The sequence below is a fragment of the Drosophila navojoa genome, chromosome 5 (assembly GCF_054131105.1).
Source record: "Drosophila navojoa isolate 15081-1374.11 chromosome 5, UAZ_NAV_1.0, whole genome shotgun sequence".
Lineage (NCBI taxonomy): Eukaryota > Metazoa > Arthropoda > Insecta > Diptera > Drosophilidae > Drosophila > Drosophila navojoa.
This window is the reverse complement of record NC_142893.1, coordinates 23,725,107-23,742,364: the sequence shown is the minus strand read 5'-3', so window position 1 is coordinate 23,742,364 and position 17,258 is coordinate 23,725,107. Positions and strand designations below refer to the sequence as shown.

General features: G+C 37.8%; 3 protein-coding genes across 3 annotated transcripts; 1 reads left to right on the top strand and 2 right to left on the bottom strand.

Moving 5' to 3' along the window:
• Positions 1-367: 367 nt before the first annotated feature.
• Positions 368-8,319, bottom strand: hebe (protein). The gene is made up of 2 exons (XM_018103590.3): positions 8,171-8,319; positions 368-2,230 (listed from the first exon to the last, which is right to left on the bottom strand). Exon 2 carries the CDS (start codon positions 2,102-2,104, stop codon positions 722-724), a length of 1,383 nt encoding a protein of 460 aa, XP_017959079.1. The 5' UTR covers positions 2,105-2,230; positions 8,171-8,319; the 3' UTR covers positions 368-721.
• A 4,768-nt stretch (positions 8,320-13,087) lies between these two features.
• ND-B14 (NADH dehydrogenase (ubiquinone) B14 subunit) lies at positions 13,088-13,799 on the top strand. The gene is made up of 3 exons (XM_018103623.3): positions 13,088-13,326; positions 13,400-13,515; positions 13,580-13,799. The coding sequence occupies exons 1-3, from the start codon at positions 13,197-13,199 to the stop codon at positions 13,706-13,708; spliced, it is 375 nt and encodes a 124-aa protein (XP_017959112.1). The 5' UTR covers positions 13,088-13,196; the 3' UTR covers positions 13,709-13,799.
• A 77-nt stretch (positions 13,800-13,876) lies between these two features.
• LOC108653230 (uncharacterized) lies at positions 13,877-16,668 on the bottom strand. The gene is made up of 6 exons (XM_018103586.3): positions 15,979-16,668; positions 15,616-15,921; positions 15,344-15,550; positions 15,186-15,287; positions 14,430-15,123; positions 13,877-14,370 (listed from the first exon to the last, which is right to left on the bottom strand). Exons 1-6 carry the CDS (start codon positions 16,541-16,543, stop codon positions 14,112-14,114), a joined length of 2,133 nt encoding a protein of 710 aa, XP_017959075.1. The 5' UTR covers positions 16,544-16,668; the 3' UTR covers positions 13,877-14,111.
• Positions 16,669-17,258: the final 590 nt, after the last annotated feature.

Below are 17,258 nucleotides of genomic sequence, written 5' to 3'. Positions count from 1 at the left end.
TCCCAAACTGTAGAAAACATAAGTTTATCTTGTGATGTCGAGGCTTGAGAAGTTTACAAAAATTTCCACTAGCGTAATTTTCGGATAAATACCTTTTCAGGCCACGAATATACTATATATGTATTCCCAAACGCTAGCTTCAGCTGCGACGAGATGACTTGTATCTTACGGACTGATGGACAAACGGACTTGGTGTCAACATTATTATATACAAATTATTTTTACAATAAAAAAAAAATGTTCAAATAAGCTTAAGATATATGTAAATAAAGCAAACACTTGGCCAGATTGAGTTGCCCTAATTCGAAGAGCCGTACAAACAAAGGTTTGGGATCCAGTTAATAATTAAAATCAGCACATTATCGCATTTCGTTTGTAATAATAATTTATTTAAATAAAGCAAATTGTTTTTGAAGTAAACATAGTGTAGCTGGTGGCCAGGCACAAGAGGCGGAAGCCCCAGACGTGGCAGTTGCCTCAACAGTGTAAGTGTATGTGTTTGTTTGTATGCGTGCGTACACGTATACTGACTGATGCGCAAAAGCATAAAATTAAATTTGGCAATATTTCTCATAATGAACTTAGTCTCTAACGCAAAATACACAAAGATTTTAAGTTTTCATTTCTCGCTTTGTTTATCTTTCTTTTTGATTAATAACAAATTGCACTAGGAACCCACTAGGGGATTTTGGTGTTGGACGAGAAGAGGAGCTTCAGGAGCCTACTCCGCACGCAGGACGGGTGTCACCTGCACCTCGTTCTTCTCATCACTTTGTATATCGAACTTTAGCTTGGTCAACTCCTGCAGCTGTGCATCAGCAGGCGAGGCGGGCACCTCCTTGGTCACCAGCACCGTGTCGGGGTAGTTGTTTTCGCCAGCGCCCAGCTCTTGTGAGAAGCTGACCACCGTCTTCGGCTCATAGTTGACGCCCAGCGCGCCGCTTGGATCGGCCGTTGCTACGGTAGGGTGCTCGCTGGAGTGTCCGTTCGTATGAGAAATGGTGATGCTAGATTCCTCAGTAGCGACGCGGTTTTCAGTGGATGCCGCTGGAGTAACCACCTCGACCTGTGCCTCTACGGCAGCCGGCGGCACTTCAACAGCTGCAACTGTGGCTGCAGCTACCGCTATTGGTGCTGCTTCAACGTGAACCTCTGCTTGCTCCGATTCCGCTTTGACGTCGTCATCTTCGCCGGCAACAGCCTTGTTAACCTCTTCTATGGCCTTGGCCACCTCCTCAGGCGCCACATCATCATTCGCCTGTCCATTGCTGAGGGGCTGCTCTTGTTGCTGCTCTTGCGCCTGTTCCTGCTCTTGTTTCGGCTCCTCCTTATCCTTCTCTACCTCTCCCTCTACCACTACCACCCCATTGTGACCATTGGTATGCACCGCCGGCTGGTCCAATTCTGATCTGTGACCATTCGCAATGGAAACAACTTGCTTCTGCTCCTGCTCCCGCTTGTCTCCCTGCTGCTCCTCAATCTTGGTCGGCAAAGGCATCTCCAGAGAAGGAACTACAGCCGGGCTGGCCATAGTCTCAGCAAAAGAGGTACGATTAGGTGAATCCGGCGAGATCATGACGTGGGTGAAGTAGCCACTGCGCCGATTCTCAAAGTCCAGCACATTCTCCTTGGCCAAACGCTCCTGAATGCGTCGCTGGCGCAGTATAAACTCCGGTACATTCTCATCGTCCCCAGCTGCAGCCGCCGGTGCTTCCGAACCGGCCAGCTTCGGGCGACGCAGCACCACCTTGGCGGCTTCATTCTGTTCCGCAGTACCGTTGCCATTGCTGTTCGCCCAGCTGGCGGCTGCTGTGGATGGCTTGAAGACGCCATTGAACTTGGTGCCAACCACAAATTTGTTGGGGTTGCTGTTGTTGTTATAGCCGGCGCACTTGTAGGGATTGTAGTTGTTGTTGGCATTCGGTTGCGGCGACAGCGGAAGCTGGCCATCATTGTCTTCCAGCTTGGGTGAACGGGCGATGGTGAAGTTCGGCTTGCCGTGGCTGATCAACAGCTTCGTGGCCGGTGAGGGGCTCTTGTCGCTGAGAGGCGAGGGCAGACCACTGCGAATTTGTATGCTGGGCTTGTTGATGGTATCGGCCATGTTGCGAATGTGCGTGTGTATGTATGCGTGTGCCAAGGTAGATGTGTGCGAGAGAGTGTGTGGCTCGTTTGTATCAGATACGCGCTTTTACTTTCCGTATGTTAACGGTTCCTCGACTGTGTTTAGCTGTAAAAAATGTTACCAAAAAGTTGGAGAAAAAGAAGTAACAAAAATTAGTCAAATGCAAATTATTTTTTTTCTTCTTTTTTTTTTTTTGCCCAATCATAATCAACTTTAATTTGAGGTGAAACCCAAAATCAAAGTTCGTTTAGCGAATTATTTTTCGATTTTTATTGAAATTAATTTTAATTTTATATAGTTTAGTTTAGTTTCTTTTTGGAGCAGCACCTTGACAATGCGGCGACTGCTTTCTATAAACTATTTGATTTTATGGCCACTCAGCCCAGTTTAAAGCATTTTTATAATGCTTACAAAGCAGGTGAGTCACTTGCTGAGAAACTTTTGATAGGACACTTTTAAGTTGCTGTTTTTTTCAAAGCTAAGACAATCAATTACTCATTCTTTGTTTATCACATGAATTCAATGTTAATCAACTCACATTGGTGTTACCCACTCGAACACTTTTTAATATATATCTATATACATATGTACATGTAATCTGTGGCATTTATTAATCATAAATAACCAATTCAGTGTTACCTATTATGGTTCTAGCTAATTTATAACATATTTATAATATGCTTAAGCGTTGTTAAGTATGCCCAAAGTCCACAAATGCCACAAGCTAGAAATTTAATTGATGGGCACTTGGCAATTGGAATAATATATGAATATGTGCCTATTTATATGTATTGTGCTTTAACTGATATAAATTAGCAACTCATGAACTCCCCAATCTCATTCTCTCAAAGAGAATAACACTAGTACGTGGAAGTCATGTTGAAGTCTTGTGGGATTCTTGGATAGCCAAGTTTCCTTAAAACTGGAAGAGTATTACGAAAGACCCTCTGCGATGCATACATGATCTATTAGCTAGCATTCCTAAAGCTGTCAACGCTCAAAATCAACCAAATCCCCGTATTGATTTAAGACAGTTTACAGACCACAGTAAGAAAACCTGTTGGCATTATAATTTATTTAATTTATTTCATAGTACTATACTATTGCCTAAGATCCGCGTATATTAAGGACTTTATGATAGATCCATAGAATAATATCACTAAGTCGGATCAGATAATCATAAAGTATTTTGAAATTGAATTAAAGCGCTTCAAGTTGATGAAATAATGAAAAGAAAGAAAGAAAAAAAGAACGTTTCTCGAAAAGAAACTAAAGTAAGTCGAAGTCACAGTAAGACTCAGCTAATTACACAGTCTGACATTATATTAATTAACTGTGTGTAACGTACTGCAGTATGTCGAATCTGAATTGTCGTTTAGACTACGTTCTGTTGAAGCAAATTACAAATAGCTTCTTATACTACTCTGTTTGTAATATTTATATATATTAACACATTCAATGAGCATTAGCAATCTATATCAACTCAATTTGGAACAGATAACAAAGTCTGTTCCATAATAAATTATAATTATGTATTATGTTGGTTATGAAATTAATCAAATATAATACCATTCAAAAATAGCTCCAAGAGTGAAAAATAAATAAATAAACTATATTATTCTATTGATAGCTCACTTATAGTGGTGCCTTGACAACATCATTTTATGGATATAGATCTATCGATCTATAGTGTGGTTCCTTCGTTGGGTTTTTATCAATTGGGTTGTATAATGGCCACACGCTCCCCGCACAATTTGTGGCTTATTTATCTATCCATCCGACTCGGGGCGCAGCCTCGTGCTATCAATCACATGTTCGAACCTCATCAATAAAAAAAAAAATAATAATAAAAAAAGCAAAACTTTTGCATACCGCGTATTTACTTTCGCTGGCAATTTGTACGCTGTGTTTGCTTTTTTGTTTTTCCAATAGCATGTTTTCACATGGAGTATGCGTAATTACGTAATGCGATCGAACAATGCATGGCCAGGACTGGTCATTGTCTGGGCTGCCCACAACCAAAAAGAGGAGGCAACAAACACGATAAACAAATGCCATTGGTTGTTTATTGAGCTGTGTGAACTGCTTAAATAACAATTAGCGGGAATCATTTGAGCCATATACACTTCGGGACGTAGCACAGATCAATCAACTGCATGTGACCCAACTGAACTAGAATCTTATCAATAAACCAGTACACGTACACGTACACGGGCGATATGAGTGGAATTTTCATTGTCAAGCCCTGACGGCCGGAACCTCCCGCTCTAAATCTTCAATGTCATTGGCTAATTTAATTAGTAGCTGCAATTTATGGACCTGCATTGCAGATACTCTCATAAATTCTATGTGTATTCAATTACTCAGCCAAAGGTCAGACACACAGTTTATATGATTTCATTTTCAGTTTTATTGTTCAGCTGTAATTGAACCTATTTTTGCAGTTTATTTCTGTTGCTATTGCTGTAGTTGGCGTTGTTGTTGGTGGTGTTGTTTGTTTTATGGCGTCTGGCTGAGTGTCTGGCAATTGCGACGCATCTAAATTAGGTAAATACGCTCAATACCGATCAAGTTTTCCAAGCAAACATCTAAAAGTTAACCGACTCGAAACTAGTTCAAGTCAAAAAGAAAAGTAAGGCTCTTCATTTAAAAAATATTGTACAAAAATATCAATAATAATCTGTAAATCCGTAAATTTAAACAACTTTTGCAACATTTTTGTCATTCTTGAACTTTATAGACAATGTTCACAAAACTTTACTTGATTAAAGCTTAGGAATATCAGAGCTGTGTACATACATTATTGACTGACATACTGACTTAATTATTTATTCCATTAAGCAGCCGAACGTGCCCAACAACTCGTATTAATTTGTATTTGCCTTTCAACGTACACAGAGAAGCCCATGACAAACAACCAAATAATGTGCATTTATATACCCATAATATACACAACCGTGAAAATGTTCATTTGATGATAGCAAAAATAAATAATCATACATTAAAAGAAATAATAATAATAATAACAAAAGGCCAATTACAGAACTTAAATAAACTGTGCTCAAATTTTTTCACTGTTTGTACTTTGCCGCCAAAAAGCATTTTGTTTTTGTAAAGTTTTTAGAAATCTGTGAGGTAAGCGGTGGTTGGGTAGGTTTGGTGGGTTGGTGGGTGGATGTAGCTTGTTAGTTGTCCGCCCGCCTAATTAAGTGCAAATATCCAACTCAACGACAGCTGTTTACAGCAAATAACTTAAGCTGTTTTGCACATATTTTCCGTGTCGCTTTTTTTTTCGTTTATTTATTGTGTTTATTTTAATTCCAACTTTAGAGAAACACTCACAAAAAGTTGCACATGATCTGTTTATTGCCTGGGGCACGGAGCACTTGAAAATGCGAGTTGACCTTGGGCTTTGACGACTTGTACGGAATGAGCTCAGATTTATATATTTTGTATACCCTCGGACTAAGCAAATGTGGTAGATAAGCTTCGTTCGATGAATAATTTCTTAAGCACTAATATATTATGAAAATATCCAAGAATTGTCTTAAACACATTTCATGCGTAACTGATCAAACATACATCTTATGCGAAGCCAAACGTACTATAAGCAAATTAAATGAGTTTTATCGAAATTAAAATACTGGGTTATTAAAGATTCCATTGACGCTTGTCGTAAACATGTAATCATATCATATATCATCTATCTCAAATGGGCATATGTGTCGTATTGAAGATAAGCTATAAATAAACAGATTATATTGATACATGCTATAACGAAAAAAAAAAAAATAATAATAATAATAATAATAATTTTAAATGTGTTTGCGCAGAATATACATATATTTATATTTATAACATATCCACACGAGATACATATATATATATATATATATATATATATATATATATATATATATATATATATATATATATATATATATATATATATATATAACATTCCGACTGCTAGTCGAGCATGCTCATTTCATAAATATTTTCTATATTATATACTATATTTTTATATGAAATTAGCGAGAGCGCAACAATATTTATATATGACACTTAAATACGCTCTAAGACTGCATACAAATGTATGTAGTATATACACATATTAATCTATATTTATATAGTTATTGATTAATTGGCAAAATTATTCATAAAAATATACAAGGCTTATGATTTATCTGCTTTGCCAACGTTTTTGCTGCTGAGCCAATCGTTGGCAAAAAGCAAATTATAATAAAAAAAATTTTGAACCGGCTTTTAACCTAAGACCTTGGCTGAGCACCAAAGAAAGCGAAAGTATTTACATTGTAGCCTTATACACGATTTAAAAAGTTGCATATCATATACATATATGCAAAGTAAATAACAGAAAACTTAAAATTTATAGATTGTCAACTTTCTGCATAAGATTTGAAAACAGCATCAGGGTAGCTCTCCATTTTTTTAAACTCTTGGCTATTTATGAGCTAAACCTAAACATCGCATTTGGCCAAAAAGTTCTAGTGTTGAGCAAAAGCTATTAGGTGTGAATTGCTGCTGTGACAAATGCCCCAAGGCAATAAAAGTAAATAACACAAAAAAAAAAAAAAAAAATGCTGCTATAAAAGACCCAGCCCAGTCACAGTTATCGGCTACGGAGAACCCAAACCACCTAAAAATAAAATCCCAGACGTCCACATTTGTTCAAATTTATATATATTCATTTCTTCGCATTTAGCTCTTGTTGCGTGAGTTTGGTGCGTCTATCACTGGTAAATCAAAAATTGCTTACTTGGCCCCCTTTTTGGCCCGACCAGAAGAAATAGGTGTGTTGCCAGCTCGTCTGGCCAGGTGTGTGAACACGTCGCTCGCTGCTCTGTTGCCACAACAACTGCATCGACTTGTTATTATGATGTTATGAAGTGCGAAGCGCAACTCATGCTGGGAATCTCGCACTGTTTCCCCTACATATGTATATAAAATAGGTCTGCTGACGCTCGGTAATCAAGCAAATTTTATAACTGAAAGCAACACCTGAGCTTAAGTATTTCGTATGTCTTTTCTACGCAACATTCATATAGGTTTATATATAGTATAGTAAAACATTTATTTCAACGGATTCAACGAATCACCGCATTGCAAGGCTATGAGAACCTCAAGAAGTTCGACTTATATAGAGATATGGAAATATAAAAAGTTCTAGCATTTTGTAAGCCCGTTTAAAGTATAATACTGAAAGTTGTAACATCAGGCAGAAGTCAATCTAATCAACAATCATAAAAGGCCGCAAGCTACAATTTCTCGCAAAAACCACGAAAAAAAAGCCCCAAAAAACATCAACTGATAAAAAGCATAATCCAAAAACGCGCAAACCCCAAGAACTTGTACGCGCTGTAATAATTTATTATCTAATCAGATGATTAACGGCCTCCACCTGCAAGAAAGTGAAAACTTGCTGCATTAAAGCCAACAGCATAAAGTGTTCAGAAATAAAACGATGTTGTAAAAGCGCACAAAACTGAGTTCAAGGTACGAACCCAATTCATAACGGTAAATACTTGATTATATATATATATGTATATATATATTTTTTTTTTAAGTTTTCAAAGCTCGTAAAACAAAGTTTTGCATGCGATCGAGTTGCAAGCAAAAAAGTGAAAAGCATTTGCCGTTTAATGTTATTATGGCGTGTTTGCATGTGGATTATATTTATTATACTATACATATATGTATTTGTTAGTTAAAAATATATAGATAGGTTTCTCGGAGAATGTACTATAACTTCAGCTTGAGCAACGAGACACTTGAACCGATTTTCGAACCATTTGACTTCTATTCACTTGACTGGAAATTTAACGGTTCAAGTCACGCACAGATTCTAAGCGGCTTTTGCAGGCATTTATTCTCTGTAGCAGGCAACGCGTCGTATGCGCAATTATAATCGCGTAAAATGCGCTCAAATATGATTTACACGTTAGCAAAATTATTTTATTGTTATTATTTTTATTATTATTGCTATAAATATAATTGTCTTTCTTCTTTTGGAAACAGACGCACCTCGAAAGCGATTGTCGTTGATATTGTTACTGTTTGTCCGCTGCGATACCGTAAAACGCCAAAACGTAACTGAAACTGAACCTGAACCAACTTCAACACTGACGAGCACCTCTGAAGTCGTCCGGCTGTCGACGTCGACTCTGTTGTCGCTTTTATACCCAGCACCCATTGATGTAGAGCAAATGGGGTATAATGATTTCTTTGGAACATGGACAGGAATCAGTACATTAATGCAACTTTATACATCTGTCTGTCGGTTCTATTATTTTTTCTCAGCTTATGGGAGCAATCTTACTCTACCCAAATTTTATACTCCGAGCGAACATATTTCTAATCATCAGTTCATATTCGTTTCAATCAAAGTTCATATCATAAGTCCGTTATTTGAGGCAATCCACACTTTTTATGTTTTACACTATTTGAAAGTATATTCAAGTAAAACTTATTCGATTTGCAAGTTTCTGGGATATCTTCTAGTCGGATACTTCCGCTTTGAGCAATTTTAGTTGCTTTTGTTTCTGTGTTTACTGGCTCGGTTATCGCGTAAAGTGCTCGTGCGCATAGCTGCCGCAAAATAAATATATGTATATAAAAACTTAAAAAAAACACCGCGAAATAAAAGAAAATAAAATACCTGAAACGTGTAAAGTTGACGCTGTTAATAGCTAAACAAATGCCCTGCAGGCGCGACCCACAACAACGTGAAAGGTAAACCGAAATCCAAAAACATTTCCCTCTAGCCGAAAAATTGTTCGCTTTTCGTTTTTCACTTTTAATTGTTGCACAAATTATGCATAATTTCTAAGACGGACCAAAATGACTGGCATTTCCGACACTTGTTGTTAGCCAAAATGGAAAAGTTAAACAAATATCGAAGAACTCAACGCTCCAGCTGGTTCACACGTGTGCTGCGCACGTGATCCGCTGATCCCCTCTACAGACCCTGTTTCAAATGCGTATTAACTTTACTTGCTCATATAGACCTTTATCTCATTATACAACCCCGGCTTAGTCACTCTCGATTTAGTAAGCCTTTCGACTTAGTGAAATAATCATATGTACATATAGCGTAATATGGGTCAGAGATATTGCAGCTCCCAATTGTTTCAAACGCTGCAATTACGGTTCGTATGATTATATAGATTTATAAATGTGCGTCAAGAGTTATTTACTAGCAAATATTTAGAGAGGTTTGCAAATAAACAATGACATTTACGAGTACGAATCGCTTATCATTCGAAAATAACAAACATTAATGGGGAAAGTGTAAAATATTCTACTCCAAATTGTCTAAGGCAGGAGATAACGTATATTAGTCACTCACATGATGAATACAATTAGTGAAAAGACTAGTATTATCATAACTGAAATGAAGAGCTCAACGTGTTCGCCAGATACTTTACGTTATAAATTTTTATATGATAATAAAAAGTACTACAAAATTGACAAGTATATCTTGCACGAATGAGAATTAAAAGATAAAAGTTGTATTAGAATATTTCTTTAGAACTACGAATATTTCAATCTTCCCCCTGATTTATCGGATGCAAAAACCACAAATGTAATATGTTTAAAAACTTAATATTTCGATCGGATAAACTCCCGAATCTATGCAATAAAAGATTCTACAAAATCACGTATAGACATGTACATAATATTTGGTAAATCGATAGAGATGCTCAACGGCCACTTAAATTGAGATTACCTTGTTTCTTGCTCTAGAAGTGTAAAGGATGTAGCTTTTATCGTGGACCACGCCCCTACTACAAATTTATATAAAATTGTGTCTAAATCTCTTTAATACAAGTTCAGTTAGGGATTTAACTATTATTGAATCAATTGATGATAACCGAAACCTTATTATCAAATTTTATTTTATTCATCTTTATAATCTGTATAATCTAGATAGTATGTATATTATATAGAATTTGTAAAATATTCAGAATTTGAAATGCCAGCCCCAATTGTGTCGATTTTTCGAACGAATTTATATTCTGTATTAATACCAACAATATAAACATAAAAAAGTTCCTATGGAACAAAGATTCGTAAGTATTTTTTATGATCATTTAAATCAATCCACATTTTTTAAGAAAACTGATGTCCGTATCTACGAACGCTAGTACATATGTATGTAATTACATAGTTAAGTTTGCGGAGTCCTAGATACTTAAGAAACTGGCTGCAACACTTTTAAATAGCAGCTTGATATCTTCAAAGAGAATATATTATTAAAGGTATAAAACATGTAACAGTTTTTATCTCACATGGATTCTTTTTTGTTTTATTGCTTACTTTCTAGTACTAGACATAAGTACAAAGTTGAATTTCTAAATTTTCAAATATTCAAGTCAAACTAGAACAATAATATAAACCTTGAACATCAAAATTCAATTTTATTATATTCTATTAATTCGAATATTGGATGATTAGCAGCTTCATATTTTGTTCACTTGAAATATTGGCACAACACGGCAGTTTATATAATTCAACACGTAAGAAAGATAATAGGACTTATAGTATACTCCCCGAAAAATTTCAACTGCAGGAACACTCTGCCAAACGTAATTGAACAACAACAAAAACCAAAGAGCTATGTAAGCGAACTATTACCGCACGAAATTCCCCGCTAAGAACGTTGCTAATCCGGTCTTTCAGTTTCAGTTGTTGTCTTCTTTTCATTTCGCGGAATAGCAGTACCATCACGTTCCCATTGCCCGCATGAGCATGGCAAAGCAATTGGTGCTCGCCAGTAACATCAACAACAAATATTGTTAACAGGCGTTTTTCATATCGATATGATAAGTGTTCTTTCTTTTATGTCTTTGCGATTGGCAGCAGCAATTTCGGACTGGTTGGTGTTTTGTGTTTTTATACCCTGAACCCATTGAAAATAGGAAATCAGGGTATAATGGTTTCTGTTAAAATGTATGTAACAAACAGAAGGAGGCGTGGCAAACCCCACAAAGTTTATATATTCTTGATCAGGGCGATAACTTCTAAAAGTTTTATTAAGACCAGAAGTCTAAAAATTAAATTATTCAACAAATAAATTCGTTTAATATTTCCCACACTGCAGCGCAGCCCAAGCGCAGTCGCTGCTTACTGCGCAGTTAGCAGAGCGCGGTTTAATACGTGCGTGTGTATGCATGTGTGCCTAAAAGAAGTGCAGAGTGATTAGAAGTCAGATTGGATGGTTCAGGGTATCTCCTAGTCGAGCACTCTAGTCGAGACCTTCTTACTTGTTATACTTTGATTGTTTCAAATGATATGGGCCGAGGAAGCGAGAGTGTTTGCCTTTTACACGCTACGATTTTTGACGGCTCCTAATGCGGGCGTTGCCTTCCGCTGCCGCTGCCGCCAATATAAATATAAATACAAATACAAATAATAATAATAATTTACAAGCAACGCTTAAAGCGTTGGCCATGAAATTGTGGCCAAGACGCTGAGTAGGGTACAAATAAAAGCCGTTTGACTTGGTTTACCAACTGCAAACTGGAGGAGGCAGAGGCAAAGGCGTGGCCCACTATAGTTCGTCTACGATAAACGGTACTCATATCTCTCACGGAGGTAAACTGGAATGTGTAAGCCTTTCGACCCGTTTTTCGTAGTAATAATAATAAGACTCAATTTTTTTCTGTCTCTTTCTCTCTATCTCTCTTTTTTCTTAGAACCCAATCCAGTTTTGTATGTTTTTTGTTAATAGGTGGCTTGCTGAATATCAGCGGTTAATTTAATATTTGCACATCGTTACGGCTGGAATTTGCGTTTACTTTAAAACCATCTGTATGCAAACATATGTAGATATTTTCCCCGTTGAATTCGACTAATTGGCATTTGAAAAAAAAAAAAAAAAAAAACAGTAAAGAGATGCCGAAATGGATCGCGTTGGAAATTAAACCGCCATTCCAATCAACCTTGACAAAGAAGTTTCAAGTCGCTTAAAGGCAGACGAAAAGTGTGTTTATCATATCTGGAATTTATATTGGTCCAGATAGCGACACGTCGCTTCAGCTTTTGAAATTGTATCAATTTATTTCAAGAGCCAATCGAAGAACAAAACCAAACCAAGCCAAACGAAATACACATGCACGCAATTCTGTCTAATTCTATATGTGAAGAAAGGCCGACAGCAGAAAGCATTTTTGATTGGCTTAATTATGCACAGTAAATACAGTTCGTCCATATATACATATGTGTGTGATATGCTATGTCGGATATCATATTTTGCAGCTTTCTTTTCTCATATGGTAAATTGTTGGGCGCTACCAATTAAAATAGAAATTGTTGACCTACCAAAAAATGTTTATAGCGCGCCTACTGCATTTGCATAATAAATCACTACAAATGTTGTTCCAAACAAACACCGAAAACGTAACACAGTATTTCGTCGGCGCAGTTGTTACTGCAAATCACACGCGTTTTGTTGAATAGAGGACAGAATAACTTTCGAAATACACACGACTTAAAAATTGTTAAAGCGCAAAAACGCTCTGCACAGGCGCATAACGTGTTTTAAACTGAGCGCAAAGTCGGAGTCGATCGGTCAACATCGCGCACACTCAGCACCAACAGCTTTAAAAAAAAAAACAAACAACAAAAACAAATACAACAGCGTCAACAGCACAAAAGCCACAATGGGTAGCTTTAGTGAATGAAAGTGTTTTTTTTTCGACTCAGCTGTCTCTGTTATTGTTATAATGACAATGTGCAGTTTTTATACATGCTCTGGGGGCTTACAATAACTGTCCTTTACATTCCCACAATACTGCGGCACAAACAATGAGCAAAAGCATGACTAAAATCTAACATATTCTGCGCTTGTAACGCACAATCAGTATAATTTTTAAATTGAAGCGCGCAGCGTCTACACAAACTATCGATGGCCGCTGCTAGGGTTTTGCAACACTTTTTTTTAGTGTAGTCGAGTTTAATCGAAACAGGCCAGCTGTTTGAAAGAAGCAGCATAAACCTTTTGCAACGAAGTTTTTTGCTAACAAAATCATTAATACGAGACAAGAACATGGCTGGACGTGAAGCCGTCAAACGCGCCGTGCAACAGGTGCGTCCCATATTGTCCGTGGATAGAGAAGAAGCACGCAAACGTGCTCTCAATCTGTACAAGGCCTGGTACCGTCAGATTCCCTACATTGGTAAATCCGTTTGTTATGTCATCAAACTGTCCCGGCGGCTAACAAAAGTAAATAATATTCTTTTTGCGAACAGTTATGGATTACGATATTCCAATGAGCATCGAGCAGTGCCGGTCCAAATTGCGTGAGGAGTTCGTCAAGCATCGTCAAGTAACTGACATTCGTGTGATCGACATGCTGGTCATCAAGGTGAGTGTTCCTCACATGATAAACTCTATCCTTAACTTCTGATTCTCTGTCTAATCAAATACAGGGCCAAATGGAGCTAAAGGAGACTGTGGAGATCTGGAAACAGAAGGGGCACATAATGCGTTATTGGAAGGAATCGCAGGATCCCAAACCAACAGATTTTCTCTCAAAATTTATTCAGGGCGTTAATTAGTAAATAAATCAAGCACTGTGCAAATGATTAAAAAAATTGAAATAGTTTAAACACGAAAATTAAAATATTTCACACGACAAAAATTAAAAAATATCGTGATTTTTTGGCGCGCTTTTGAAGCCCTTGATTTGTTTATTTATTTACTTCAAAATATATCCAAACAAACTATTGTGTGTATATACCCTACATTCGAGAGTATGTGGAATTTATCGATTAGTTTTGGGTAAACGAAATACAATTTAAAATCAGAGCTAAACTGTGTATGCTTTATGATAACGGCTGTTGATTGTTACTACTTGATGAATGGTTTGATTGATTGATAGGTGCAAACAGTCTTCCAGTCTCGTTAGCTATTCATCGTTAAAATTCTATACAGGTAAATGTATCCGTTACTCTTCATGCTTCATGGCCCCAATTCAAGCAGATTGTCTAGCGCGCTAATGGAATTCGAAAAGAGATCGGTTGTAATATCATCGTAGTCCAAGCCCATGCTTTTCAGCTCCGTAAAGCAGTCATCACTGAAGCCCGGTATTTCCAATGAGTTGTTACTCTTGCTGAATGCATCATGTCGATTGGTATAGCCAATGCGTTCTCTAAACATTTCAGCCAGTTGCTCATCCGTGAGCTCCACCGCATGCATCTTCTTGGAATGTTGACGTATCCTAAAATATAAAACTGTTAAATATTTTTTTTATATTTTCACGTAAAATCACACACTTACTTGCCGCGATCAGCAAACTCTTCTGGGCAGTGCTGGCACTTGTATGGATAGTCTGTATGCTCGTATTGATGTTGTCGAAGACGAGCCCGTGAATTTGTCTCGAAGTTGCAATTGTCACAACGCCAAATCTTTGACTTCTGGTGATTACGCTGCTCATGTTCACGCAGTAAGGCAAAATTTTGAAATTTACTGTCACAAATGCGACAGCTGACCACCTCTTCTTCCTGAACGTGGGCACGTTCATAATGCACACGCAGCTCGGCCGCATTGATATAGTTAAGCGAACACTGCGCACACTGATAATGCCGCTCTGAATGCCGCTTCCGATGCACCGACAGCGATTCACTGTTCTTAAAGCTCTTCAAGCATATTTCACATTCGTGCAAGGTATCCACGGCATGCTGCTGCTGCAAATGTAGCTCGTATTTGCGCATGCTGCTAAATTTTTGCTCACAAAAATTGCAATGCACAGGCTGCTTCACCTGGCAGAAGCGCTGATGCGCCTGCAGACTGCTCTTCAAGTTGAACACCTTGTCGCAGGAGGCGCATATAAATTGATGTTCAGTAATATCTGCGCCCAATGGCTGCTGCTGTTGAGGCGTATGCATTCTTGTATAGTGCGTGCGAGCCGACCGCTGATCCTTGAAAATCCGTCCACAGGCGGGACAATTCTGTTGCACGTAGCAATACATTTCTACAAAGAAGTAAGATAATCTGTAGGAATTGTTTTATAGTGTCCTAAAATCAAATACGCACCAAAATCGCCATCAATTTTGTGATGCTCTATTAGATGCTGCTGCATGTCCGTGCGACTATTGGTTACATAGTTATTACAGGGGCGACATTTAAAGCTTTGATCTATGAATATTGCATTATTAGATAGTTATAACACTTGTAGTTTAGCCAAGCCTTACTTTTCGTCAATCCAATGATATCATCCTCGGACACATCACAATTGTGGACTCTCATATAATGAGTGCGCATCTGTTTGGCATCCGTGTGCGTGTGCTTACAGATAGTGCAGGTGAGCAACGGTATGTTCACATTTACTTCTTTGCTGGTCGTTACCTTTGAGGTGGTGGCCATGGAGCTGGTAGTTGAGCCACTCAGTTCCTCCGAAGCTTCAAATTAACAATGTTTATTTAAATCAATTTCACATCAGGGAAGTTTTGAGCTTAGTGCTTACATTTTAATAACGTCGCTTTGATGGATTCAATAGATTGCAGTTCCTGCTTGCTTTGACCGCTGTTATTATGGTCGTTCAGAGTCATATAGAGCGCGCGCTGTATGAGGTCGCACTCAGCGTCCGGAAGACCGGATAAGTCACCATTTTTATTATTAAAATTATAATTGTTGTTGTTCTCGCTGGTTTTGCTTTCATTGATATTAATACTATTGTCATAGAAGGTTTCACTGTTCTTCGCATCCGACCCATCGTTCTCATCTTCCTCATCCTGATCATTGCTATCATACTTGACATCAAAGATTATTACTGAAAAGCAGATACATTTTAGATGCATTTATATAACTATTAGTTAAATATACTTGCTTTCATCCTCCTTGGGTGGCTCGTCGGTAAACGCAACATCAGTGTCTAGACGTGGCATTTTTGCACCGCGCATATAAAGTACGTTCTCCTCTATGGGGGCGGACACACCATCATAGCTCTCCACGAATTGCTGGAACTCTTGACTGAATTGATTCCAATGCAGGAGTTCGCTACTAGCTTTGCGCTTCAGTTCACCTGTTGTCGTTGTCGTCAACGTCGTCTGTGAAGGCGGTAACAGCTTAAGGCTTTGCGACTCGGCAAATAGTTTACGATTGGACTCTAGGGCGAGCTCTACGAAGTGCATTGTTACTTCAAGGGCTCGGCAACAGCGGACGCAAATCTGCATGGGCCACCTGTAGCCGCCGGGTGAGCGAGCCGTCAATGGTAGATTCGTACACTGGCGTAGGCCTTGACCGTATGTGCGCGCGTTCTTTAGATCCGGTATTTTGGCATCGAGTTTGACGGTTTGACGACTTACTGAGAGGCACGCGCGGCATTTTGTGTTGTTCACTTTGTTCATAGCAAGCAGCGCGCTGGATTTTGCAGCATCCGCTGCGGCGGCCATTCGATTGTAATTCAATTGTCCGTATATACGCACGAAGAATCTGTTTCAACAGTATTTAATTGTTTAAAATGATCTGTTTGCATGAAAAAAAACTTTGACAATGCCGCATTGGCTTTTCACCTGTTTTTTTTTTCACTCGCGATTCCTGAAATGTTGTTAGAGAATCTTGAACAAGAGAGTTGGTTGTGAGCTGAATCGATACCTTATGAATAAGTTCCAAGGCAGAGCCACCATGTTTATTATATTTGAATTGTCATATCTACCATCACTGACCACTGTGTTCTTTGGTCAGTGCTACCATTTAAAAATGGATAAAAAAAAAAAAATAATAATAACTTATTAGTTTTAAGATAATTATTACTATACTTCAAAGAAATGATTATCGGAACTCTGAAGTGCCTAAATAGTCAGTGTTCAAATCCAATTCGATAGTCATACCATTTATCGATAGCCATCTACGATATGTGCAGATAAATTCTTCACTAGCCCCGCGTACATCTAAAATAAAAAACAAAAACTATTGCAGAAATTGATTCAAATAAATTTATTATTTCACAATGCCCTTCTTGAGCCCAAATAAAATATCATTTCGAGTTAAGTAAAAATAAATATCATTTAAAGTTTCGTATATATTAATTAGGTAATGATGGACTACAAGTCGGATTTAATCAGCTACATAAGTAAAGAAATACACTTTTGTTTTAGAAAAAAACTG

Excerpts from the sequence above, each read along its gene's own strand:
- hebe (XM_018103590.3), bottom strand. The coding sequence starts at position 2,104 with ATGGCCGATACCATCAACAAGCCCAGCATACAAATTCGCAGTGGTCTG.
- ND-B14 (XM_018103623.3), top strand. The coding sequence starts at position 13,197 with ATGGCTGGACGTGAAGCCGTCAAACGCGCCGTGCAACAGGTGCGTCCC. Across the intron at positions 13,327-13,399 it reads CCGTCAGATTCCCTACATTG|TTATGGATTACGATATTCCA; the intron begins GTAAATCCGTTT and ends TTTTGCGAACAG. Across the intron at positions 13,516-13,579 it reads TCGACATGCTGGTCATCAAG|GGCCAAATGGAGCTAAAGGA; the intron begins GTGAGTGTTCCT and ends AATCAAATACAG.
- LOC108653230 (XM_018103586.3), bottom strand. The coding sequence starts at position 16,543 with ATGGCCGCCGCAGCGGATGCTGCAAAATCCAGCGCGCTGCTTGCTATG. Across the intron at positions 15,922-15,978 it reads GCCACCCAAGGAGGATGAAA|TAATAATCTTTGATGTCAAG; the intron begins GCAAGTATATTT and ends TCTGCTTTTCAG. Across the intron at positions 14,371-14,429 it reads GAGTTTGCTGATCGCGGCAA|GATACGTCAACATTCCAAGA; the intron begins GTAAGTGTGTGA and ends TTTATATTTTAG.